Source organism: Callospermophilus lateralis, chromosome 1 (genome assembly GCF_048772815.1).
Source record: "Callospermophilus lateralis isolate mCalLat2 chromosome 1, mCalLat2.hap1, whole genome shotgun sequence".
Lineage (NCBI taxonomy): Eukaryota > Metazoa > Chordata > Mammalia > Rodentia > Sciuridae > Callospermophilus > Callospermophilus lateralis.
In genome coordinates this window covers 155,897,231-155,924,946 of record NC_135305.1, presented here as the reverse complement: position 1 = coordinate 155,924,946, position 27,716 = coordinate 155,897,231, and the positions used below count along the sequence as shown (strand labels likewise).

The window sequence follows — 27,716 nt, the reverse complement described above, 5'->3', positions numbered from 1 at the left end:
TTGCATTATATAAAAGGCACATCCACAAACCTCCCTGTAGTAAGTTCTTCTCTAACTTGAAGTCCTGCTGAGATTTAAGGGACAGTGACATTAAGAGGCCTTATTATTTAAAATCTATGAGACATACCATGAATACTTCAGTGGTACTTTTCATGACTATAGTTTTCTGAGGCACCTCTTGATCTTTCTGATGTCTTAACAAAATATCATCAGTGGCATCTTCTACTTTGGCTTCAGACCAGATGGTAACATGAATGTGTCTCTCTCCCCAACCTTCACCAAATGCTTGTAGAAGCTCTAATCTCCAATGTGATGATATTTAGGGGTGGGACCTCTTGATAGGTAATTGGGTTTATATGAAGTCATGAGGGTGGGTCTCTGTGATGGGATTAGAGCCCTTGTAAGAAAGTAAAAGAATGCAGAGGTTTCTGTGAGGACACAGTGAGAAAGTAGCTATCTATCTGCAAGCCAGGAAGTGGGTCCTCACCAGGAACCAAATCTATTGGGACCTTGTTCTTGAACTTCCCAATCTCCAGACCTATCATAAATGTCTGTTGTGTCAGCCACCCAGTCTATGGTATTTTGTTTCAGCAACCTGAGCTAAGAAAGAGAGACCCATTTTATGTGCAATGCTGATTTTGATCTTTGCTGAAGATCAAAAACTATCAAGTCCCAGTTCTTTGTTGTGAAATGATCCTCACAAATTATCTTTTCACATTTTATTATAAGCAGAAGAAACCACACAGTGATCTTTCCTCCAGTTTGCAATAACATCTTACTTACTGGCAGTATCCTTATTTTTTACCAGATTTGTCCAAGACAATTCAGGTTTTCTCTAATATAGTCCTCAAAAATCTGTCCAGTCTCTGTCTACCACCTGGTTCCAAAACTACCGTATTTCAGGGGGTTATGATATTACCATTTCTAGGTACCAAATTATATATTGCATGGCAAGCTACCCCCAAATTTAAACTGTAAAACAACTTCGTTGTTGCTGAGGATTGAACCTTGGGCCTTGCACGTGCCAGCAAGCACTTGCCACTTAGCTATATCCCCAACCCTGAAATGACCGTTTTTAATCTGTTTCTGTGGGTGAGGGGGAAACTGGGCAGGGCTTACTAGATCTTCTGGCTCAGGGTCTCCCATTTGGCCACAATCCCCAAAGGCTCAACTGAGGAAGGGTCCTTTCTAATATCACTCACCTGGCTAGTGGGCAGGCCACTGGTTCTCTGGCAGCTGGTGGGCCCTTCCACAGGGCAACACTGACTGAAATATTGTCCCTAAATTCATGTCTACCCAGAAGCTCAGAATATGATTCTATTTGTAAACTGGGTATTTCCAGCTGTGATTAATTTGACATCATACTTAACTAAGGTGGGCCTTAAATCCAATGACTGGTATCCTTTTAAAAAGAGACATAGAGAGAAAAACAAAGAGTACCAAGTAGAGATAGAGACAGAGATTGCAGCAACAAGCCAGAGAATGCCAAAGATTCCCTGGAGTCACCAGAGGAAGGAAGTCTTCCTTAAAGGGAGCATGGCTCTGTCAACACCTCAATTTTAGACTTCTAGCTTCTAAAACAGTGCTGATTTAAGGCACCACTTTGTGATAATTTGTCATAGCAGCCTTAGGAAACTACTAATGCAGCTCACAGACTGGGTGAGATGGTGCATACCTGTAATCTCAGAGACCCAGGAGGCTGACACAAGAGGATCACAAGTTTGAAGCCAGCCTTAGCAACTTAGCAAGAGCTTGCCATAAAATAAATAAAAAAGGGCTATTGGTGTAGCTCAGTGATAGAGTACCCCAGGGTCCAATCTCCAGTACAAAACAAAACTGTAGTGCATAGGTGAGCTGGCTTCCCTCAGAGCAAATAAGAAAGAAAGAAAGAATACCGAAAGACAAAAGATAGAAGCCACAGTCTTCCTGTAAACTAATCTTGGACATGATACCTAAGCACTAAAAGCAAGCCACTAGAACCAGTCCACATGCATGGTGAGGAAATTACACCAGGAAATGAATATCACGGGAGGGTATTTGGCTGCCTACCAGTCACCTAACAAGCAAAAAGTGAATGAACTTCAGTGAAAGAAAACCTCTCATTCCTTTGGGCTCTGCCTTCTCCATTCACTGAGTACTTAAACAAATATTAAGTACCTGCAATGGGCTGGGTGTTGGAGATATGACAAATAAGACAGATAAGATTCTTTCCCTGTTGATATTATTCACAATCTAGTGGGGGAGAAGGTCACTAAACATTAAAAAACAAATATATCAACAAAAAATTGTGATAAGCACAAGGAAATAAGTTATGAGATTAAAATAGAAACATCTGATTTATACTGGGAAAGAAAGGTAAAGGCTAGGTATGTCTGGAAAAAAAATCAGTATTCAGAATGAGGCTGAAGAAAGAGTAGAAAATTGGGCTGTGTGTTTTGGCAGAGAAAAGTGGAGTTTCTAGTAGAGGAAAAGCAGGTGCAAATAAATCAGTAAGTTGAGCAGCTAGATTAAGCTCTGCTTGAGGGTTTATTATTCACCTTATGTACTGATTATGTAGCACAGTGCCTGGCACAGGCAGGAATCTGAAAATTCCTTCTGGAATGAGCGAGTGAATCAAGGCCACCTTCTATTTCCTGTTATGAATAATGTCAATTGAAGTCACTTAGAAATTTTCTCCTAAAGTTCACTGTTCTTATTCACATTAGGCAGGATAGGCAAAGTTGCTATAACAAAAAGAGCCGAATTAAATAAAAACCTCAACACCACAGAAGATTATTATTATTAGTTTTTTTTTTTCCTTTGAAAATAACAGTTCTGAGTGGACATGCAGGTTGGCGAGATAGGTTCTCCACTCAGGAATCTTCAGTCTTGAGGAGTTTTGTTTTTTCCAGAATCTGGTGGTCATTTGCTTCCAGCTGGCAGAGAAAGAGGCTAGAGGAGCACCTGTTGAAGGTTGTTATGGGCCAGGCCTGGAACATGTGCACACCTCTTCTATTCACTTTTCATTGGAAGCACACAGGCACAGGTCTACACTTATCATGAGGGCTGAGGAATACAGTGTAGGTGGATGGCCAACAAAGAGAACAATAATTTAGATGGACAACTCTTCTCCACACAATATTCAATTAATTACTTGATTTATCCTCTGGTATAACTTACAAGAACCTCAAATTAACCTAGATAGTAAAGAACTCTGGATTGCTCACCCTCACCCCCATCAAGTCTTTCAGGAAGCTTCATGATCCATCCATCCATCCATCCATCATTAAGCCAAGCACACGGAAATTACCATTAACTCATTTCTTTTCCTCACTTCCCCATCTAATTTTTCTGTAAGTCCTGTCAATACTATCTCCAAAACATATCTTAAATCTACCTTCTCTCTCCAACTTAACTGCCACCACCTTCTTCAAACATCATAAAGACCTCTCATTTGGATTCTTCCAACAGCTTATAGCTCTTTATGCTTCCAACTTAACTGCCAAAATTCTATTCTCTATATGGCTCAGAGATATTTTAAAACATAAGTCTGATCACATTAATCTCTAGTTTAAAACTTTCCAGTGATTTAGAATAAAATCCAAAATAAAATCCTAATGCAAAGCAGCCATCATTAAGCCAACCTCTTCACCGTCATCCTTCATCACTCTCCTTTTACTGGTTCTACTCCAGCTACAATGCTGTTCTTGTAAAACCAGTTAAGGCCTGAACACATCTGGGCATGAATTCCTTAAATAACCTAGTGCCTGTCTTTCAGGAAAACCCTCCAGAATTCACTCAAGGGCTCCTTGAAACTGGCTTTTCAAGAATGGACACAAGCTGGGTGTGGTGGAACATGCCCATAATCCTGAGGCTGAGGCAGGAGGATGGTGAGGTTAAAAACCCACCTGGGCAAAAGCGACCCTGTCTCTAAATAAAATATAAAATACAAAATAGGGCTGGGGATGTGGCTCATGGCTGAGTACCCTTGAGTTCAATCCCCAGTATAAACAACAACAACAACAAAAAAAACAGATATGGGGGGCACTCCTGTAACCCCACTGACACAGGAGCCTGAGGCAGGATGACTGCAAGTTCAAAGCCACCCTCAGCAACTTAGCAATACCATTTCAAAATTTTTAAAAAAATTTAAAAAGGGCTGGGGATCTGGCTCAGTGGTTAAGCACCCCTGGGTTCAATCCTTGGTACCCTCTTCTCCCCTCCAAAAAAAATGGACACAAACAGAAGAAGCCAGGCAGCATATTTGGTCAAAACCCCCATCTGGAATATGGCAACTACCCCTGAAAACAAACATGCCACCTATGAAGAAGTATACTGACTATTTAGCTTGAGCAAAAGAACCCCCAAATTCCCCCCTCTCCTCATCCAATCAGTAAATAGCTTGCCCCCTCTCCCTTCCTATAAATTCCAGGTACCAAAATACTGGGAAGATATAGGAGCTTATAGCTCCTGGCCTCCTGCTGGTTGACCATACACAAAAAAGTCTTTTTGCAAAAAATTGGTGTCACTCTTGGCTTCTATGCCGGTCAAGCAGTGATCAGCATACTTGCTGCTTTTGAAACATCTTTAACTTATTTCCACTTAAAGACTTTTGCATTTACTGTTCCTTTTGCCCCCAAATCTCTTTCACGGATTTCCAAAGAACTCTTTCTCCTTTCCTCAGAGGTATCGGTTTCAATGTTACCTCCTGAGAGACCTGGCCTGATCATATAATAAGTAGTAGTCCCCCCAACCGGTTGTTCTTACCTCGGCATCCTTTTCATTTTCTTCTTAACACCACACTGTATTATTCCGTTTATTGTCTGCTTACTTCTCCAGAAAGGTCCATGCGCAGATGCCATGCCATGTTCTCGTTTCTCTAGGGCCTGGGAAGCCCGGCGCAGTGGTGCTCAGTAAATAAAGTGAGCAAATAAAGAACAATCAACAGGTAATGAGCTAAAGCTCCTGTAAGATCGTTCGACAGGTTCCAGGTATAAAGACCACAAACCTAGGTTCCAATTCCGTCTCGACCACTTCTCCGCCATGCGCAAGAGAGTCGGCCCTGGGTCTCAGATACCATATCTGTAAATGGGGTATAAGAACAGACTTACCTCACAACACAAAAAGATAAAAGGAGGCAATGGGGGAAAAGAGATTGAAGAAAGCTTAACGCTCCGTAAATGGAGCAATTGCTGCCCTTATATAGGACGCACAATTCCTTCCTTTGCATCAACTGAGACCCATCCAGGCCTCAGTTCCCTTCTTGTCATGAAGTGCCACTCTTTGCACAGGCTGTTTCTGGAAGTAGAAGATGGAAGAATAGCCCCGACACTTTCGCAGACACTGCCTTCCAGCCGCAGCCTCCAAAGGCCCAGTCCGGTCGGGCCGCCTCCTGCGTCATTAGCGCGGCGCCGGCGCAGCGGAAGGCCCCGGGACCTGTCTTGTGAGCGGCGCGTCTTGAGGAGGCCAGGCGAGTGCCTGCATGTCACCCGCGCGGGTCGGGGGTGGCTCGGAAACCCCAGCGGACGGCTGCGAGGGGCTCGTGGAGTCCTGGGGTCACGGAGCCCGGCGGCCGGAGGGGCGACCCGGAGCATCTGCTGGGCACAGAGCCGGCGGGCAGCCGGCGGGGCTGCCCGGCGCGGGTGTCCCGGCGATGTGTGGCGCTGAGGCGGCGGCGGGAGCAGTGGCGGCGGCGGCGGCGGCGGCCTCGGCTTCGGGTCGGTGCCGGCGGCGGAGGCGGAGGCGCAGGCTCCTGTTCAGGACCTGGCGAGCCCGGGCCTAAGCCGCGGCCCCGCGAAGCCCTTGCACAGCGCCTCGGGCCGAGGCCTTCCTCGCCTCACCCTGCCCCGGGAGCCCGCTTCCCCGGCCGGGGATGAGGCCGGGAGGCGACCGCGCGGGGCCCAGCACAAAGGCTTGTCTCCAGGGGCCGCCGCCTCCGCCGCTGCCGCCGCCGGCCTAGAGCCGCCCGCCGAAGCCGAACCGGCCCCGGGCCCCTCATCCCCGCCGGTCCCCACTGGCGGCTGCTGCCCGACTCCCCGAGGCCCAGGGTCTCGAGCTCCCAGCCCTTTGCTCCCTCCGCTGCTAGGGGACCCGGCAGCTGCGCAGCCTCCACCGCTCTTGGCTGCGGGGGCCCTGCGAACCATGTCTGAAGAGAACGACATGGAGAAAGCCATCAAGGTAAACGGGGGCTGCCACCTCCTCCCTCGCTTCTTCACTGTGGCTTTCTCGACTCCAGCCTCAGAAGGTGGAGAGAGTTCGGAGTGAGAGGTTTCTTGGAGCACGTTTGACAGCCCTGGGGCAAAGTGTGTGTGTGTGTCTGTGTGTGTGTGTGTGTGTGTGTGTGTGTGTGTGTGTGCGCGCGCGCGCGCGCACGCGTGTAGGGCGGGATGCCCGACTCCTTCCAGTTTCCCTGGTTAATGAGATTGCACTCGGCTAGAATGAAGTTGAGTGGCGTGGAGGGCCTGCATTTCCATCCCTCCCAGATGGCTCCAGCATTTGCTTCCAAGTGGTCTGCTGCAACAACATCTGGAGAGCTGCCTTTTACCCACCCCTCCCGATGCTGTTGACAGAAGTCGGCCTCTTGGAAATCTGCAGTTTCAGAAGAAAGTGGTTTGCCTTACTACAGAACCTGCTCTTTGGGGGAATAGTTTGTTCTTTTCCGTGCTTTCTCCTCCCCTTATTTTTTTCTTCCCTAGGGAGCACTGCAATTATTTAGGAAGAGCTATCAGTGTGTCTTAGGTCATAGTGCTCTGTTATCCAAGAGAAAAGCACATAACTGTAAGTGTGTTCTAAAATGACCCAAATAAAATGATAAAGTTTTCTGAACCTACTTTTTTATTTTTATTTTTTTTCCTTCAGTTTTAACAGGCAAACTTTACACACTAAAGGCCGGTCATCTGTCTTGTCAACTGTAGCAGGAAATTAATTATGTAAACTGAACACTGAAGCCTAACGTTTGATGTATTACTTATTTTACAATGTTAAGCCAGCCCAGTGTATTGAGGAATTTCATTTCCCTTGAGGGAAAAGCATCTCTTCCTAGATTTGGGATTTTTTTTTTTCCCTCTTCAAGATACTTGGATACAGTTACTGTTACCAAAAACTCTTTTTTTTTTTTTTGGTACTGAAGATTGAACCCAGGGACACTTAACCAATGAGCCACATACCCAGCCCTTTTTTATATTTTATTTAAGAGACAAGGTCTGCTAAGTTGCTTCTGGCTTTGTTATGTTGCTGAGGCTGGTTTTGAATTCACCATCCTCCTGCCTGAGCTGCTAGGTTTACAGGCGTTTGCCTCTGTGTCCAGCTGCATCAACTGTTGTTGATGGACATTTATCTTATTTATTTATATGTGGTGCTGAGAATCAAACCCAGTGCCTCACACATGTGAGGCAAGCACTTTACCACTGAGCCACAACCCCAGTTTTTTTTTTTTTTTTTTTTTTAAAGAGAGAGAAGGGGGGGGGAGAGAGAGAGAGAGAATTTTAATATTTATTTATTTATTTTTTAGTTTTCGGCAGACACAACATCTTTGTTTGTATGTGGTGCTGAGGATCGAACCCGGGCCGCACGCATGCCAGGCGAGCGCGCTACCGCTTGAGCCACATCCCCAGCCCCCACAACCCCAGTTTTTATAGAATTCATCTATCATTCCAAAGAAACTTAATCTTTTAAAGGAGGTATCAATTAGAAACGCATATTATGGAAGATCAAATTTTAAATAATAAATGTGTATGAAAAGACTGCTCTGAGCTGTACGAAAAGACTGCTCTGAGCAGCCTGTAATCCCAGTGGCTCTGGAGGCTGAGGCAGAAGGATCTCAAGTTTAAGGCCAGCCTCAGCAAAAGCAAGGCATTAAGCAACTCGGTGAGACTCCATCTCTAAATAAAAAACCAGGGCTCATGATGTGGCTCAAGTGGTAGCATGCTCACCTGGCATGCGTGAGGCACTGGGTTCAATCCTCAGCACCACATAAAAATAAAGATATTGTGTCCACCTAAAATTAAAAAATAAACATTAAAAAAAAAAAACAAAAAGGGCTTGGGGATGTGGCTCAATGGCCAAGTGTCCCTGAGTTCAATCTCTGGTACCCCCAAAGAAAAAAAGCCTGCAGACTCATTTTTTTTTCCTTTGGTTCAGTTTTTATAGTTATGATTTGCTGCCTGAAGTTATATATTTGGGTTGTGCACCACAACATATATGGTGGATTTTTATATTCAACAAGTATTTGCTTTTGTGTCAGCTGCAGGCACAAGTAGTATGAGCCAGATTCTTAGCTGTCCCTGCTCTCCTGGAGCTTATGTTTTAGATGGTGTATTTAGGTAATAAACATTGCCAGGTATTTATAATTAAGAAATATAGAAAGGATGAGTAGTACTATTTTGACTGGTCAGGAAAGGTGTTTCTGAGAAGGTAATACTTGTTCATACTCTGAAGGAAATGAGAGAGCAAGCCACCATTGTCTCAAGGAAGACTATTACAAGCAATAGGAATAGCAAGTACAAAGGTCCTGAAGTAGAAGCAGCCAGTGTGATGTAGGAAGAGCAAGGTACTGGGATTCAGTGGGTCAGTGTAGGTGATATTAGAGAAAAGTAATGGGAAGCAGAGTATTTAGGGCCTTGCAGGCCATTAGGAGGGGAGCTTTGGGAGAGTTTTGAGCAGAAAAGGGTCATAGTTTTAGTGGAAAGTTGTATAATTGGGGTGGCAATGTTAATGGTTGTTAATAGTTTCCCAGGTTAGAATCAGGAGTTAAAATCCCAGTCTTGCCACTTATTAGCTGTATATCCTTATGTCAGTCACTTCACTTCTCTGTCCTTTAATTTCTTGTCTATAGAAAGGAGATAAAAGCACTCCCCAGCTCACAGAAATATTTGGAGGATTAAATGGGCAGATATACCTAAATGAGCTTATAGAAATAATTAAGAGGGAGAGCTCGATGAATATTAGCTCATAGAAATTGAAGTGTAGTTGTAGTTTTCTTGTTGACTATTGCCCCATTTGTCAGTCTTTCTATTAATCTGGACTTGTCAAACCAACACAATTTTGTTTGACAACCAGTGGTGACTAGGATGTACTCCTTGGGAAGCAAGCCAACAGAACATCAAATCAGAGCCTTTGGGTCTGTTGCATTGTTTTGAATTTATTTTGCTTTTTGGAGGCAATCTCATCAAATGGTGAGCACTGAGACTGGTGTAGTTCAGCTGGCAAAGCTCTTTTCCTGGATTCTAACTGTTGCACTTGAACTTCTGTTGCCTGACTGAGAGTGGACTAATTGGGCTTTAAGATTTCATCCTATTACTCTTTTTAATATTTTTAAATGGACACAATATTTTTATTTCATTTGTTTATTTATTTAGTTTTCAGTGGACACAACATCTTTATTTTTATTTTTATGTGGTACTGAGGATTGAACCCAGTGCCTCACACATGCTAGGAAGCACTCTACCCCTGACCCATAATCCCAGACCCATTATCCTATTACTCTTAAAATGTTAGACCAATACCAAGTTCTTACATCTGAGGGCTCTGTTATCCCACCTCTGTTATTATTCCCATAGCTCTTTGACTTCACTTCTTCTAAGACATTTAGCTATACCTCAGAATGAGAATCTTTGGATTACAGATTCTTACATATTACCTACTGTTGTATATAGTGAATTGCTAATATGTGATGAACTTAGTGAAAATTCATTTCCTTGGTTTAAAAAATATTTTGAAAAGCTATATAATTTGCATATCGTAAAATTCCAATGACAGTGGATTCATTCCTTCTTAGAAAATTTAGAGAGTTCTTGAGCCATATCAGAATTCAGTTTAGAACATTTCAACCTTACTTCTAGGAAGTTCCTTCTGCCTGTCTGTGGTCAGTCCTTGCTCCTCTTTCTCATCCCAGACAATCACTAGTGTGCTTTGTAGGATGAGACAGGAGAATGGTGAATTCAAAGCCAGCCTCAGCAACTTAGTGAGACCCTAAGCAACTCAGAGAGACCCTGTCTCTAAGTAAAATACAAAATAGGACTGGGGATGTGTTTCAGTGACCGAGTGCCCCCGAGTTCAATCCCTCGTACCCCCCAACCAAAAAAAATAAATAAAACTCATAATACTGTGGTTTGCTGTCTTTAGAAATTCTAAATTAATAAAACTTTGCAATATATAATCCTTATGTGTTTGGCTTCTTAGCTGAACACTTTTGAGGTTTGTCTCTGTTAGCACATATTTTAGTATTTCATTCCTTCCTCTTGTTGAGTAGCAGCCTTTTTATTATTCCTTTTTAAAATTGTTTTTCTTAGTTGTAGATGGACACAGTATCTTTATTTTATTTATTTTTATGTGGTGCTGGGGATCGAACCCAGTTCCTCATGCATGCAAGGTAAGTGCTCTACCACTGAGCTACAACCCCAACCCTTTTTTATCCATTCCCAGTTCATGGACATTTAGAGTGCTTCAGTTTTTAGCTGTTAGTAATGAAATGATAAAACTGTACACATTTTTATGTGATCATATGTTTTAATTTCTTTTGGTTTGTCACCTTGGTATAGAATTTCTGGCTAGCATGGTAGTTTATGTTTAATTTTTAGTTTTAGGTGGACACAATATCTTTATTTTATTTTTATGTGGTGCTGAGAATCAAACCCAGTGCCTCATGCATGCTAGGCGAGCGTGCTACCACTAGAGCCACATCCCCAGCCCTGATTTTTTAAAAATATTTTTTTTAGTTGTAGATGGAGACAATAGTTTTATTTGTTTGTTTGTTTGTTTATTTATTTATTTTTATGTGGTGCTTAGGACTGAACTCAGTGCCTCACACATGCGAGGCAACACTCTGCCACTGAGCCACAACCCCAGCCTTTACGTTTAATTTTTAAAGAAATTGTCAAACTGTTTTCCAGAATGGTTGTGTCATTATTATACATTTACACCAGGACTGTTTGAGTGTTCTGGTTCTTTGATCATTGTAACAAATATTTAGGCTTATAAATTTTCTATTTTAACTGTTTTGGTGGGTATGTGGTAGTTTCTCATTTTGGTTTTAATTTAGATTTCTGAAATGACTGATAATGTTGGGCATCTTTTCGTGTGCTCATTTGCCATTTGTGTATCTCTTCTGGTGAAAAGTCTATTCAAATCTCGTGTGCATTTTAAAACCAGGTTGTCTTATTCAGTTGTAAGAGTTCTTTATATACTTTGAGTATACTCAGAGCATATAGTAGAGTATACTCTAATATGGTTGACTATCTTTTAAAAATTTTTTTTTGTTGTTGTCAGTGGATCTTTTTATTTATTTATATATGGTGCTAAGGATTGAACCCAGGGCCTTACACATGCCAGACAAGCATTCTACCACTAAGCCACGACTCCAACCTGGTTGAATATCTTTTTATATACCACTTTGTCATTTTTGAGTTTTTTTTCTTGTGAACTGTATTCAGATATTTTTGCCCATTTTTAACTTGGGATGTTTGTCTTATTGAGATTTTGAAGTTCCTTATAAACTGAATAAAAGTCATTTTTCAGATATATGATTGGCAGATATTTCTACCAGTCTACGTATATCTTTTCACTTTTTTGATGTACTTGTTTGAGGTGCTGGGGACTGAACCCAGGACCTTGTGCATGATAGTTAAGCACTTTGCCACTAAACTACATTGCCAAACTCTCTCTTGTCATTTTTAATGTTATATTTGAAGAGCAAATTAATTTTGATGAAGTCCAATTTAGCAGAATTTTTTCTCTTATGGATTGTGTTTATCCAGACATGTAAGATTTCTTACTCAAGAAATCCTTGCCTAATCCAGGGTTACTGTATGTCCTTTCTTCCCCTTTTCTCTGCTCCTTCCTCCTTCTTTCTTTTTTCCTTTCCTTTTCATGCTAGAGATCAAACCCAGGGCCTCATGCACACCAGACTAGCACTCTGCCATTGAGCAATATGCCTGGCAGCCTCACTTTTTTTTTTTTTTTTTTTTGAGTACTGAGGATTGAATTCAGGGGCACTAGGCCACTGAGTCACATCTCCAGCCCTATTTTGTATTTTATTGGGGCAGGGTCTCACTGAGTTGCTTAGCACCTTGCTTTTAATGATGCTGGCTTTGAACTTGCAGTTCTCTTGCCTCAGCCTTCCAAGCTGCTGGGATTACAGGTGTGCGTCACTATGCCCAGCTGGCCCCTCACTTTTTTATTTTTTTAATTTTCTTAGTTGTAGATGGACACAATACCTTTATTTATTTGTTTATTTTTATGGATCAAACCCAGTGCCTTGCGCATGCTAGGCAAGCGCTCTACCACTGAGTCACAACACTAGCCCTAGCCCCCTCACATGGATATCCAGTTGTTCCAGGAGCAGTTGTTGTTCTTCATCTTTTTTAAATTTATTTTTATTTGTTCTACTTAGTTGTACTTCACAGCAGCATGCACTTCAATTCATCGTACACAAATGGAGTGCAACATTTCAGTTCTCTGGTTGTACTCGGTGTAGAGATGCACCATTTGTGCAATCATACATGTACCTAGGGTAATGATGTCCATCTGATTCCACCATCTTTCCTACCCTCATAACCTCTTCCTACCCTCCCCTTTGCCCAGTCCACAGTTCTTCCATTCTTCCCATGCCCCAGCATCATAGATCAGCATTCACTAATCAGAATACATTCAGCCTTTAGTTTTGGGGGATTGGCTTTCTTTGCTTAGCATAATATTCTCCAACTCCATCCATTTACCTGCAGATGCCATAATTTTATTCTCTTTTAATACTGAGTAATATTCCATTGTGTATATATGCCACAGTTTCTTTATCTGTTCTTTTATTGATAGGCATCTAAGTTGATTCCACAGATTAGCTATTGTGAACTCAGCTGCTATAAACATTGGTGTGGCTATGTCACTATAGGGTCTTACACTATAGTATGCTGATTTTAAGTCCTTTAGGTATAGACCAAGGAGTGGATAGTTGGGTCAAATGGTGGTTCCATTCCTGAGGAATTGGGAGCAGTTCTTCTAAAGACTCTCTTTTGCCCATTGAATTACTTTGCCATCTTTGCTGACAATCAGTTGGTCATACGTATGTTTTATGCATTCTCAGATCTATAATGTTGATCAATATGATCTACTTCTGCCAGTACTATACTGATTTGATTACTGAAATGTAGTAAGCTTTCAAATTGAGTAATATGAAAACCAGCTTGTTTTTTTCAAAATTGTGTTGGCTATTTGAGTTCTTTCTAATTCCAAAAAAATTTTGAATCAACTTGTCAATTTCTACAGAAATGTCTCCTGGGAATTTGATGTTTGTCTGGGGACAACTGCCATCTAGCCATGAACATGGTATAGCTCTCTATTTCTTTTTCTTTTTCTGAGGTGGAGGGTAAGTATGGGGTTGAACTCAGGGGCATTCAATTACTGAGCCACATCCCCAGCCCTATTTTGTATTTTATTTAGAGACAGGATCTCACTGAATTGCATAGTGCCTTGCTTTTGCTGAGGCTGGCTTTATTTTTTTTTTTCTGTTTAATTTTTTATACTTTATTCCTTGTATCAATAGGTTAAGAAAGTAAAATTTTCTCAGGTACTAATTTATAGATACTATTTATAAGTAGAATCAAAAAGCTCAGTTTCACAAACAGTAACATTCAGTGATCTCTTTAAATGCAATTTTAACCCTTATTTTAAGCTAAGGGCAATAATTTAATGCAGTAAGCCAAATTCACACAAAAACTGTATACTGTGAACTACAAAAGTGGTTTTTGTAGTTACACATTTCCTACAAGTACTTACAAATATGTTAAAAAAACACTACCCCAAATGCTTATTCTACCATTAGCTCATTAAACATTGCCATTCCTGCTCCTGAAAGTAGATGATTGAGAAAATGAGTTCTAAAACTTAAAAAGTAACCTAGGTCCAAAAGGTTTTAAATCAAAAAAGTCTTTCAACATGGAAGCATCAACATGAAACTTTAAAGTTTCTAAAAAAATAAAAATAAAAAAATCACTCTTTAGAAAATATTAAAACAAATTATCATTTAAAACACATAAACATTCTTACAAAAACTTGTAGTTTCAAATATCATCTCCTTAAAAGAAAACCGGTTCACTATCTTTTAATAACATCTCAGACCACTGTTGTCTAAAAACTTCAGAATATGTAAGGCATATGTCTCAGCTGTCATAGTCAAAATGACACTTAGATTTCACATATTAAACAGCTATAGTATAGCTTATAATGGCACAAATATACCTAAATAAATACTACTTCATCACATACACATAAATACTACTTCATCCTTTAGATAGTCAAAAGTCAGAAGGAACTGCATAATTTGTAAGGTACTTTAACTTAGTCATTAAACTCAGTAAGTAATTCAAGTATAGTCATATAAAGGCAGGCAATTAAAGGCTCAGGGATCACTCTAAAATCAAAGACATGAAAATAAAGGCTGAAAACTTTTTTTCTCCATCTTTCATTTACATGCCTAGATATTAGGACATTACTGAACAAAATACACAATTATTATATATGATTTCCACAGAATATAATGAAATTTCATGAAGTACAAAAATTATCAAGATCCGTAGTTTGCTTCATCAAATGCTTTTCTAGCTCGTTTCAATTCTTCATTCATGGTAAGCAAGTCTTTAACCCTAGCAAACTTCCTTGGGTCCTTTCGAATCAAGAAGACGATATCTTCAACTTGTACTCGCCCTTGTCTTCCAATTGACATTGCCTTGTGAGTCATTTCAGTGATGAACTTAATGACAACATCTTCAAGAATATCCACTGACTCAGTGTAAGGATTCTGGTCATCCCCAAACCCATACATCATACATCGTAATTCTTTAGAAAAAAGTCTCTTTCTTTTACCCTGTCCACCTTCTTCACCTCCTCCAATTTCTTCATTTTCCTCCTCAAAGGTCGGGTCTTCTTCCTCATCTGTCATCCCACTAGCCCGCCAGCCCACAGCGCCCCGCCGGCTAGCTGCTGGCTGGTTTTTGAGGCTGGCTTTAAACTTGACAGCCTCCTGCCTCAGCTTCCTGAGCTGCTGGAGTTACAGGCATGTGACACCATGCCTGGCTATAGCTCTGTATTTCTTTAAAACTTCTTCAGTTTCACTTAGCAGTGGTTTTTAGTTTTCAGAATTTTTTTTTGTATATTTATATATTTTTTACATATTTATATATAGCTTGTTATATTTAATAATGCCTAGATTAAACTGAAATATATCTTCCCTGTGGTATGCTGATGTCTCTGTTTAGTTTTTATTTCTATTTTTTTAAAGTTTATTTTTGAAGTTGTAGATGGACAGCATGCCTTTATTTTATTTGTTAATTTTTATGTGGTGCTTAGGATTGAACCCAGTGCCTTACATATGCTAGGCAAGTGCTCTGCCACTGAGCTACATCTCCAGCCCTCTGCTCAAATTTTTTTTTAATATGTTCTTTTTAGTTGTAGTTGGACACAATACCTTTATTTTATTTACGTGGTACTGAGGATTGAACCTGGGGCCTCGCACGTGCTAGGCAAGCTTTCTGCCGCTGAGCCACAACCCCAGCCCTCAAATGTTTAAATTCTTAATTTCATTTGTTTTGTTAGCCAGACTTTTGGTGGGTTCTATTTATGGGTGTTTACCTTGGTTGTCAGCCTGTGATTTTGACAGTGGTCTTCAAATAATTTGAGCTTCTAAGGTTTTTAGTCTCTTGATCAACTTGTGTGTTGTCTTAGAGAAATGCTCCAAGATTATAACTGATGCCAGGAATGGTGGCACATTCCTGTAACCCCAGGTACTTAGGAAGCTGAGGTAGGAGTGCAGCAAGTTTGAACCAGCCTGGGCAACTTTGTGTGACTGTCTCAAAATGAAGAGGTAGAGTGACTCCCTAGCATGGGTGAGACCCTGGGTTCAGTTTCCAGTATCAGGGGGAAAAAAACCAAAACAGATTATTAAAACCAGTTCTGAGTTCTCCTTGGGCTTTCAATTTTCCCTGGCTTCCTCAAGTCTCAACTAGTCCATGTGTAGTTTCCCAGTCAGTCAAGGTTTCTGGAGAGCTTGTCTTGGACTTTCTGTAGCTCTGTTTCAGTGTTTTCTCATTTAATCTCTGGATGTTCTGCATACCTAACAAGGATCTTTGTCTTGGGCTAGCAAAACTATCCATTCCCACCAACATTCACCACTTTTAGTTGGTAGCGCCATGAATTTTCTTCCTGCTTCAAACTGAGTCTACCCCCTAGGGCAGCAAAACCACTAATTTTCATAGCCAGCTCCATGCTGAGAAACTAGCATCATCACCAACTGATTGTGCTTTAGGCAGTGAGAATCAAAGGGTAGGGGATTGCTAGAAACCAGGCTGGAAGGGGGTTATTACGTGGACCCCTAGAGGAGTTTTAAAAATGTGTGCTACTCAGTTTGTTTGGTTTATGTTGTCCAGAAGTCATTGTTTTTGACAGCTTTGTCTTAATTTTAAATATATTCTTTGTGGCAAGGAATTGCCTACCTCTTCATGCTGTGAGCACAAGAATTTCCTTTTTTTCCTAACTGTTGAACTTCAGAGAATGCCTAAGGTCCACATCAGATAGAGACAAAAGTGGGAGTAGGATATCAATTCCTACCTTCCATCCCAAGCCTGTTGTATTAGAATCTCTTGTGAAGGACCTTGGCTTTGGATAGTTTAAAAACAAAACAAAACATCAACAAAAAAAACCCTCAGGTGATTGTGATGGGCAATTACTGTTGAGAACCAAGGTCTAGAACATGGTCTGGAAAAGCAAGCTTTTTCTGTAAAGGGTCGCCTGGGAAGTGTTTTAGGCCTTATGGCCATAGAGTCTCTTTATCACAGTTCTTTTTTTTTTTAATATTTATTTTTTACTTTTTTAAGTGGACACAATATCTTTAGTTTACACTTATGTGGTGCTGAGGATCTAACTCAATGCCTCAACCATGCTAGGTGAGCATTCTACCACTGAGCCACGGCCACAGCCCTTTATCACAGTCTTTTTTTTTTTTTTTTTAAAGAGAGAGTGAGAGAGGAGAGAGAGAGAGAGAGAGAGAGAATTTTTTAATATTTATTTTTTAGTTATCGGCGGACACAACATCTTTGTTTGTACGTGGTGCTGAGAATCGAACCCAGGCCGCACGCATGCCAGGCGAGCGCGCTACCACTTGAGCCACATCCCCAGCCCTTTATCACAGTCTTTAGCTCAGTAGTTGCAGTGTGAAAACAGCCACAGACTATACTGAAGTAGATGTGGCTGTGTGCTAGTAACTTCTTTATAAAATCAGGCAGTGGCTGAATTTTCTCAAGAGTCTTAATTTGCTCACCCTTGGCCTAGGAGTACTCTCCAAAGTTATTTCAGGTGTTTATATTCATGTTAATTTAAGGTAATGAAAGCATTTCTTAGTAAAACTGAGCCAATATGTTTGTTGTTGATGTCTTTAAAGAATTAGTCCTTGGGCTGGGGTTGTGGCTCAGTGGTAGAGCGCTTGCCTAGCTCGTGTGGGACCCTGGGTTTGATCCTCAGCAGCAGATAAAAAAAACAAATAAAATGAAGGTATTGTGTCCAACTACAACTAAAAAATAAATATTAAAAAAAAGAATTAGTCCTTAATTTCCTTTAGTAAGGTGGGCTTTATTTTATTGTGTTATTTTGGTTCTGGGGATTGAACGTGAGACACTCTACCAACTGATATATATCCCCAACCTTTTTTTTTTTTTTTTTTTAATTTTGAGACAGGGTCTTGCTAAGTTGCTGAGGCCGGCCTCAAACTTAACATCCTCCTATCTCAGCCTCCTGAGTCACTGAGATTACAGATTTGTGCCACTGAGCTTGGCCAATAAAGTGTTTTAACTGGTCCATACTTTCCTGTCTTTGTTACTAAAATATGCGAGAAAATGTACCAACTACACACAGTCTAGTTGAGAGGTGTGAATGTGTTGACTTAATGAAATTTTTGCATTGACTAGTGTTTGTGGCACCATCAACAAAGATGCATGAATTAGATCTGGGGCAGATAGGAGGTGTAAGAAAAATAGGATTCAATGGGGCTGGGGATGTGGCTCAAGCAGTAGCGCGCTCGCCTGGCATGCGTGCGGCCCGGGTTCGATCCTCAGCACCACATACCAACAAAGATGTTGTGTCTGCCGAGAACTAAAAATAAATAAATAAATAAATAAAAGAAAAATAGGATTCAAAATCAGGAATATAAAGAGGTCTGGCAGTGCTTGTTTTACAATACCTTCATTTTATTTGTTTTTTTTGCTATGAAATCAAGTGTCAAAACTCGGTCAGAGTCTCCAAGTTGAGCTTTCCTGGCTGTCAGGTAGAATGCACAATGGTGAGTATTGTGGGGAATTGGTCCAACAACTTATTTTCAGTTCTGTGACTTGAACAACTATTTAAGGATATAGGTCTCTATAGTATAACAATACCTGACAGTTTTTCTGAAATCATAGAAAATACACTTGAGTAATTGCTTCATTTTTCTTTTATAGTGCTGGGGACTAAATCTATGTTCTTGGATATGCTAGACAAACACTCTACCACTTACCTATAGCCCCATTTTGAAAGAACCTTTCCTCCCAATTCAAAAAAGCAATGATTGTCTACTTGAATAAAACTTGTAGAGAGCTGGATGATTTGTTTATTCCAAAATCTGTGCCTTACTGGAAAGCAATGACTATGAACCATTTAAAATAAAATGTGTAATTATAACCTATATTTTCTCTTAGAAGATGAGATGTTGAATCTTAGTTCTGTTGTCCTACCTCTGCCTAGTTATTCAGCTTTTTAATTAGGGAATCATTCTCTGCCCTCTCTCTTTTTAATTTTAATAGGAGACCTCCATTTTGGAAGAATACAATATCAATTGGACTCAGAAGCTGGGAGCTGGAATCAGTGGTCCAGTTAGGTAAGAGACCCATGTGAGAATTGTGGCAACTTTGTTCTGAGCAGGACCATTTGAAATATGTTCTGAATTAGAAGTATCAGATATGCCAGATTTTTCAGGGTCAGTAATTGAACCCAGGTCCTTGGGCATGCTAGGTGAGCACTCTGCCACTGAGCTAAATCCCCAACTCCTTGAGGTTAGGTCTTTCTCTCATGCATCTAAAAATGTAGTCAAGTGTCCAAGTCACATGCTGTGTAATTCAGAATCATTTAGGATGAAATTGTGGAGCCACTATGAGAGTCATTTGTACCCAGGAGAGGCCACTATTTCTTCATTGGCTCATTGTGCCAAGTTGATGTCATGCATTCAGGAGCTGTGACTTGGGCATCTGGGAAGAAGAGTGAGACGCCTCTGGAATTAATTTTCACAGTAACATAGATGATCACTGATGTTTTTTTTTTTTTTTCTCTCTCTCTCCAAATCTAGAGTCTGTGTAAAGAAATCTACCCAAGAACGGTTTGCACTGAAAATCCTTCTTGATCGTCCAAAAGCTAGAAATGAGGTATGGTCCTGTATTGCCTTGACTTGCCTTGAAGTGCCTAAGAATTGTTCTTTTACAATTAAGGCAGCTTCCTGGAGAGAATACAGAGATACATGAAGCATTTTATGTCCTATTCCTGTTATCATTATAAAGTTATTCTAGATCTGTCCACATGGAAACTGTTAGTAGAGTCTTTTTTTTTTCTAATCACCCTGACATATTCGGTTTACTTCAGTTTTTGCTTATTGAAAATTGCACTTGAAGGATGGAGATAAAATAGGCTGAGGAAGGACAAGTTAAATGTTGTATATAAAAGTGATGCTGCAGGAGAACTTGAGGATGTTCCTAGTTTTTTTAAATATACACTGGATGTATGTTTACATCCATATTATCTGGATGCAGTGATAATATGCTATTAATGCATGCAGTGAGGGATTTACTTGTGTGCTTAGAGAGATGGAGTGTTTTCTGGAATGAGTTATTTGCCCAATTTTTTTTTATTTGCTAATAGGATTGTAGAAAGTAAGTCTGTTAGTGAGATTTTATTTATGGAAAGAGCATTAAGGAGATAATCTGTGAAAGCAACATCATTCCGAGTGATAAGCCTTTTTACCAAAATAGGCTTATCCCTTGCACTCAGTATGGTCAGTTTTTGGAGGGAAGTTTGGAGAGCAAATGTTGGCACCACTTTGTACAGAAACATTTTCTCTGTTCTCTTTAAGGTACGCCTGCACATGATGTGTGCCATACACCCAAATATAGTTCAGATTATTGAAGTGTTTGCTAACAGTGTACAGTTTCCTCATGAGTCCTGTCCCAGGTAAGACTACATAGGATCATCATCACATATCCATTTGTAGGCCAAGGTGTAGCAGAGTCTTCCTTTCTTTTATGCGTTCTTTCCCCTCCCTCTGTCCTTTTCTCCTCTATTCCCTTTGAATTTTGGGAAAATATTAAACATTTGCAGGAGCAGACAGAATTATAATGTTTCCCCAAGTGGTCATCACTCAGCCTCAACAATTAGCATCTCAGAGGCAGTCTTGTTGCAACTACTATCTACTCTCAAAATATCCCTGATTATTTCAGTTACTTTCTTTTTTAAAGAAAGCACTTAATGTGGAATTTCTATAGATTCTATTTCTAATCAGTGAAAGGGCCCTAAATGTTATTCTAGGTGAAGTCTTAGACATGATATAGCAAAAAGCCCTGTTGCTTAGTAGGACTTTTCCTTGAAGGAGAAGTAAAAATGATTCTTTTAGTTGCCAAGTGTTTGGCTAACATATTTGATGACATTCTGAGTCTCTTCTTGGAAATTCTTTGGGGAGACCTAGATGTAAATCCATCATCACAGCAATGTGAAAGGCACCCAGGAGAAGCATCAGTGAAACATTCTGAACTTTATATAGGAGGGGAGCTGTTTTGGAGGCTGTGTGAAGTGAAGGCCAGGGCTTGAAAAGGAGGGTAGGAATTTTACAGATGGAGAATGAAGATGGAATTTTAAAAACAAATGGAAAATCAAATGATTATTTTTCACAACTGTGCTCTGTTGGTGAAAGCATTTGGCTGGAAGCTGGAAGCATTTATATAAAAGAATGGTAACCAAAATTCATGGGATTTTTTGTTTGTTTGTTTTTTGTTTTTTGGTTCTGGTTTTTTTTTTTTTTTTTTTCCTTTAAACATAAGCATTTTTGCTCTTATTTAGTAGTTGTGTTACCCTGGACTTAGGAAGTGGTTAAACACTTTTATTTTATTTTTTTTTAATTTTTTTTTTTTTTAACTTAACAAAATCAAATGCTTTCAAACAGGGCTCGACTCTTAATTGTAATGGAGATGATGGAAGGGGGAGAGCTATTTCACAGAATCAGCCAGCACCGGCACTTTACAGAGAAGCAAGCCAGCCAAGTAACAAAGCAGGCAAGTTAACCCCGGGTACCAATCAAACTGCCAACAAAGTTGGTTAACAAGCACAATTCATTAGGGGAAATAAAAGAAAGCTTAAAGAAAAGCTCTATTTGACTTCACATTGCCTGCTTTGTTATGTAATCAGAAAGAATATCTTAATAGGAGAAATGTGACTCCTTTTACTTTATGGGGGGAGGACTGTATTCTTAATTATTGTCAATGTTTTCCTGAGGCCTTTTGTATGATTTAAGTAAACTCTGAAAGGAAGATAATTTACCTCCTTTATCTCTTTTAATATCTGGATATCTAGCTTCCAAACACTATTATTAGACTTTTGAGTTCAAATGCTGTTGATACCACCTGAAGATTGTATGGTATAAAATCTGTTGTAAGACAACTGTACAGAAGACGCTTCCTGCACATGAGTCAGCTTCCTCACATTTCTGCAGATTTTTCTAAGATCTTTGGGGCTAGGGTTGTGGCTCAGTGCTCGCCTAGCATGCATGAGGCATGGGTTCGATTCTCAGCACCACATAAAAACAAAATAATGTGTTCATCTAAAACTAAAGATACATAAATAAATAAATATATATATATATTTTTTTAAAGAGCTTTGTAATTCTGGGTCATTCCTAGTTACTTTCTTTATCCTGACTTCACATTTTATTGCTATAGAAATGAATTATATTACAAACAATAGCAGGACTCTAATTGGTACTAACCTCTTCTAGAGGTGAAAAGCTAAAAACTCAAGGTCTACCTTCAGACTAGGCAAGCAAGGCAAAGAAAAGCAGGAAGCACAGCCTAATTAGGCTTTAATGAAAAGCACTTCCAAATTTTCTGGGGGCATTTTGCAGGCATTTTTGGACACTTTCTTTCTGATTGATTAGGGAGGAACTGATATTTGGATTGCTGAAAATTCCACCTAGAATTGAAGAACAATAGAATTATTCTTTGTATTTGTTTCTTAAAATTACAACTTTTATTTTTAAATATTAGGACTAAAGAATGATCTCTGAAAGTCTTCTGTAAAACAAAAGCCCCTCAAGTTTATACAAACAGGCAACATTTTCAACAAGTAAGATGAGCAAATTGGAATATCAGTTGGAAAAAAACAGCCAGCTGGTTTGAAGGCAAAGCCTTCCATTCAGCTTCTTAGAGAGTGCCACTTTCCTAAGCCGGGTCCTGCCACTGCCCTGGTGGGGAAACCTGTGCCTGCTGAAGATTGCCCAGCTCTGCATTTCCTCTGCAGTGCCTATTACATCTCAGATGAATAAAAATGGGAACATTTCCTTTTTTCATTTCTTACAGGATGTAACCATCAGTTTATTCTGGCAAAATATTGTTTTACTAGCAAATTTTTCTTTTGGTCTAGCAAAATATAGTTTGCAATTAAACTAAGCTTAATTCATTTCTGTTTCTTGGTACCTCAAGCCTTTATTTAATTTCTGCTTTGAAATGGAAACTGACCACATTTTTAATTGACTTTAATGAAGGATTGTTTTTTTTTAAACACCTCTTTCTCTATACTAGGGACATTAAATATTGTTCTTTTCTAAGAGGTGGCTGCTCCACTGTGTCCTTTTTCAGATAGCTCTGGCTCTACAGCACTGTCACTTGTTAAATATTGCGCACAGAGACCTCAAGCCTGAAAATCTCCTTTTCAAGGATAACTCTTTGGTAAGAAATCTTGCTTTTCTGCATTTTAGTGCTTCTACTCTTAACATAACTCAGGAGTGGCTATGTCTGTGTTTGGGGTGCTCCTAATCCATGGTGAAGAGGCTTTAGGACAAAGTGCTTCTGATAGCTTATTTCTTCCATCTGTCCCATTAGAGGAGGGAGGCTCAGAGGAATTGTACCAACCCCTGGCATTAGTAATTTTGGATGATACCAATATGTATTTGTGGCACTTAGGATTTTTAATATTATTTAGAGGGCTTTTGGGAAGGGGCAGGCGTTTGTATGCTGTTATACATCACCTTGAAACTTGCAACAGTTTCATTTTTTGTTAGCTCTGATAAGGTGTGTGTTTCCCTTCAATCCTGCCCCTTGCCCGCTGCACTATGTCCTACCACCTAAGTTGCTCTGGCTGTCATAGAGCTTAGGACTGATGTTCAGAGTGAAGCAGTGTCCTGGACTGGTGAGAGTTGGTGGGCCTACAGAGCAAGGGGGCAGCAGGCTAAGCCCTTGATTTTAGAACTGCATTTCCAAGTTATAAAACAAGGCTAGCTAGGTGAGTAGGAAGAAATTCCTCTTATTACTAAGAATAATCCCTGAATATGAATCCTTGTCTCCAGAGCTGGGTACATATTATCCACAGGCTTAGGTCTCAGATTTCATCCAGAAACCTGTAAGGGCTCAGGGTAACATGTCTTGGACCTGAACTTTCCGGGTTATTTATATATATATATATATATATATATATATATATATATATATATATATATATATTATATTTTTTTTAAGTTGTAGATGTTCACAATGTCTTTGCTTTCTTTCTTTCTTTCTTTCCTTATTAATTGTTGATAGACCTTTATTTTATTTATTTATATATGGTGCTGAGAATCGAACCCAGTGCCTCACACATGCCAGGCAAGTACACTACCACTGAGTCTCAGTCCCAGCCCTATTTATTTATTTTTATGTGGTGCTCAGATCGAACCCAGTACCTCACACGTGCCAGACAAGCACTCTCCCATTGAGCTATAGCCTGAGTCCTGAATTTTCCTTTAATGTATACTGAGAACTCTGGAGTAGTAACACCAAGCCCCCACCCCCTTTTTTTTGTTAATTTCAGGATGCTCCAGTGAAGCTGTGTGATTTTGGATTTGCTAAAATTGACCAAGGTGACTTGATGACACCTCAGTTCACCCCTTATTATGTAGCACCTCAGGTAAGCATGTGCTCTTTCTTCCCAATGATGTGTTACTAAACTGCCATAGTCTTATGTCCCTTCTGTTCTATAGCAAAAGTAAGCTTGTGCTACAGATGTCAGCTTCAAAAACCTACAGATTGTTTCATTTGGTTTAGATACTTCATTCTTTTAAAATCAACTTTTACTGAGGTTGATTTAGAGGTATGATTTATAAACAGTAAAATGCTGTGGTCGTGTATCTCTGGGGAATATATTCCAGAACCTCCTAAAATCAAAGATAAGACCCAATCCCTATATGTACTCTATTTTTTTCCTATACACACACACCTTTGATAAACATTAGCCTTTTCACTTAAAGGAAGTACTTCATGGCTTCTCTTTGACATCTCTGAATTGCCAGCATCAGTACTCTTTCAGTTTGTGGCTGGGCTGTTATTATGTTATTATGCTTGAACACAAGCACTGTAGTACTGAGATAACAGTTGGTCTGGTAACCAAGCTAGCTACCAAGTTTCTCTAACAAGCAGATGGATAGTGGATATAGTGTGGATATGCTGGACAAAGGAGTGACTCAATCCTAGGGTGGATTGAGCAAGATGGCCCAAGACAGTGTAAGATTTCATCACGCTATTCAGAACTGTGCATAATTTAAAATTCATGAATTATTTCTGGAATTTTCCATTTAATTTTTTGAACTGTGGTTAACCTCAGCTAACCTCAATTGAAATTGCAGAAAGTGAAAACACAGATAAAGGAGACTACTTTACTCCTATTTACGTATAATTTGATGAATTTTGACAAATACGTATTCCACACGACCACTACCACAATGAAGATTTCCATGTAGAACTTTTCTGTTGCTTCACATATAGCTTTGTGTCCCTTTGCACTGAGTCCCCTGCAAAACTAACCCTAGCCTCGGGGAAACACTGTTCTGCTTTCTATCATTGGTTAGTTAAGCCTGTTGTCAAATTTCAGAAAAATGGAATCAAGGACTTTTCACATTTGCCCTCTTGTGCTCAGCATGTTTTGAAGGTTGGTTCACGTTGCTGTGTTTATCAATAGTTAGTTCCCTTTTATTGTAAGTCCATGATAGGGCCAGACTACGTTTGTTTTTCTGTGCACAGATTGATGGCCATTTTGGATTGTTTCCTGTTTTTGACTGTTATGAATAAAGCCGCTAGGAACATTCATTTGCAGGTTTTGGGAGCCATGATTTTCTACCCCTAAGTAAGTACTTTTTAATAATTTTTCAGTACTGGGTATTGGCCTAGGGCCTCACACTTGCTTGGCAGGTGCTCCACCACTGAGCTACAGCCTCAGCCCTTTATACTTTTTAATTTTGAAACAGAATCTTGCTAAAAAAGTTGCCCAGGCTGGCCTCAAACTTGCTCTTGCCTCAGCCTCCTGACTAACTGGGATTATAGGCATTAACCACCACACTTGGATTTTGGGGGGCTGCTTTGACTATGATTTATCCATGTTGTTGCATGTATCACTAATTTATTCCTTTTTATTCTTGAAAAGGATTCTGTTATATGATATAACCATGATTGGTTTATCCATTCGTCTATTGATAGATTTTTTTTTCCATTTTCTTGCTGTTATGAAAAAGCTCTTATAAACATTTGTATAGTTTTATATCTTTTTCTTTTGGGCAAACTCCTTGAAGTGGAATGGCAAGATTGTGTGGTAGGTGTATATTTAACTTGTTTAGAAACTACCAAGTTGGCCAGGCACTATGACACACATCTGTAATCCCAGCTGTTCAGGAGGCTGAAGCAGTATTGCAAATTGGAGGCCAACCTGGGCAACTGCTTCAAAATAAAAATTTAAAAAGGTTTGGGGATGTAGTCATAGAGCACTTATTTTGCATGCTCAAGTCCTTGGGTTCAATTTCCAGTACCACAAAAAAAAAGAAACTAAATTGTTTTGCAAAGTGACTGTATCATTTTACATTTCTACCAGCAGTGTATGAAAGTTTTAGATCTTCTATATTCTCACCAGCATTTGTAATGGTGATTCTTTTTAATTTTAGCCACTTCAGTGGATGCGTAGTAGTATTTCGTGTGGTTTTAATTTACATTTCTCTAATAACTAAGGATGTTGAACATCTTTTCGTATGCTTCTTTTCTTTATATTTTCTTCACTAAAGTATGTGTTCAATTTTTTCTCATTATTTCAATTGAAATTTTTGTTTTCTTATTTTTTAATTTTAGTTTTTTATATATCTTGAATATAAATCCTTTATTAGATATGTACTTTGCAAAGATTTTCTTCCAGTCTGTGGCTCATCTTTTTTTGGGGGAGGTGCAGTGGGTATCGGGGATTGAACTTGGGGGCACTTAACTACTGAGCCACATCCCCAGCCCTGTTTTGTATTTTATTTAGAGACAGGGTCTCATGGATTTGCTTAGTGCCTCGCCGTTGTTGAGGCTGGCTTTGAACTCGTGAGCCTCCTGCCTCAGGCTTCTGAGCTGCTGGAATCACAGGCATGTGCCACTGTGCCCGGCTATCTTTTCATTTTTTAGCAGTCTTTTGAAGAGCAGATTTAATTTGATGAAGACCAATTTATCTGAATTTTTTTTTAATGTCCTATGTTTTTGGTTTCCTATGTAAAAATATTGTTTAATTCAAGATCACAAAAATTTTATACCATGTGTTCTTCTAGAAATTTTATATAGTTTTAGGTTTTATATTTAGGTCTGTGATCCATTTGAGTTAATTTTTGTATACATTATACATTATAAAGTATGAACCCAAGTTCACTTTTTTTAATCTTTTAATATTTTGCTTTAGTTGTAGTTGGACACAATACCTTTATTTTATTTTTATGTGGTGCTGAAGATTGAACCCAGTGCCCCACACTTGCTAGGCAAGTGCTTTACCACTGAGCCACAATCCCATCCCCTCAAGTTCACTTTTTAACCTTCACTTTTTGCAAAAGTTGTCTTTCCTCTACTGTATTGTTTTTGAATCTTTGTCAAAATTTGGTTGAACAATCCCATTATTGCCACCACACACTTATCTATAATCCCAGTGACTCAGGAGGCTGAGGCAGGGGGATTGAAAGTTTGAGATCAGCCTCAGCAGTTTAGTGAGACAATGTCTAAAAATAAATAAATTTTTAAAATAAAATTTAAAAGGGCTGGAGATATAGCTTAGTGTAAAGACCCCCCCCCCCCCCGGTACTGCCCCTTCCCCAAATAATTTCAACATTTATGTATGGGTTTATTTCTCAAATCCCCATTGATCTCTTTTATTTTTTTATTTTTTGTAGTTGTAAATGGACAGAATGACTTTATTTAATTTATTTTATTATTATTATTTTTTTAATGGGTTGCTGATGATCAAACCCAGTGTCTCACACATGCTAGGCAAGTGCTCTGCTGCCGAGCTACAGCCCCAGCCCCCCATTGATTTCTTTATCTGTCTTTACTCCACTATTGCAGTGTTTTGATTACTGTAGATTTATAATAATTCTTAAAATCAGGTAGTCTTAGTGTACTTCTTTTTCAGAGTTGTTTTGGCTGTTCTGAGTTTTTGCATTT

At 39.6% G+C, this 27,716-nt stretch overlaps 1 protein-coding gene, 1 long non-coding RNA gene and 1 pseudogene across 3 annotated transcripts in view; 1 reads left to right on the top strand and 2 right to left on the bottom strand.

Annotated features, from left to right (window-relative positions):
* Nucleotides 1–2,743: 2,743 nt before the first annotated feature.
* On the bottom strand, nt 2,744–5,397 carry LOC143407554 (uncharacterized). The gene is made up of 3 exons (XR_013092362.2): nt 5,193–5,397; nt 4,747–5,061; nt 2,744–3,045 (listed from the first exon to the last, which is right to left on the bottom strand). It is a non-coding gene; the product is annotated as an uncharacterized LOC143407554 (long non-coding RNA).
* A 101-nt stretch (nt 5,398–5,498) lies between these two features.
* The window catches only part of Mapkapk5 (MAPK activated protein kinase 5), a 35,931-nt gene continuing 13,713 nt past the window's right edge, over nt 5,499–27,716 (top strand). Inside the window, exons 1-7 of one of the 2 annotated variants that reach the window (XM_077109012.1) lie at nt 5,499–6,156; nt 18,795–18,868; nt 19,334–19,409; nt 20,111–20,208; nt 21,194–21,302; nt 22,881–22,970; nt 24,088–24,183. In XM_077109012.1, the coding sequence (XP_076965127.1) occupies nt 6,121–6,156; nt 18,795–18,868; nt 19,334–19,409; nt 20,111–20,208; nt 21,194–21,302; nt 22,881–22,970; nt 24,088–24,183 (579 nt within the window). In that variant the 5' untranslated portion in view covers nt 5,499–6,120. The remainder of the gene's footprint in view (nt 6,157–18,794; nt 18,869–19,333; nt 19,410–20,110; nt 20,209–21,193; nt 21,303–22,880; nt 22,971–24,087; nt 24,184–27,716) is intronic. The other variant, XM_076853992.2, reaches the window with a different exon arrangement.
* Nucleotides 14,428–14,932, bottom strand: LOC143407562 (transcription initiation factor TFIID subunit 13 pseudogene; annotated as a pseudogene).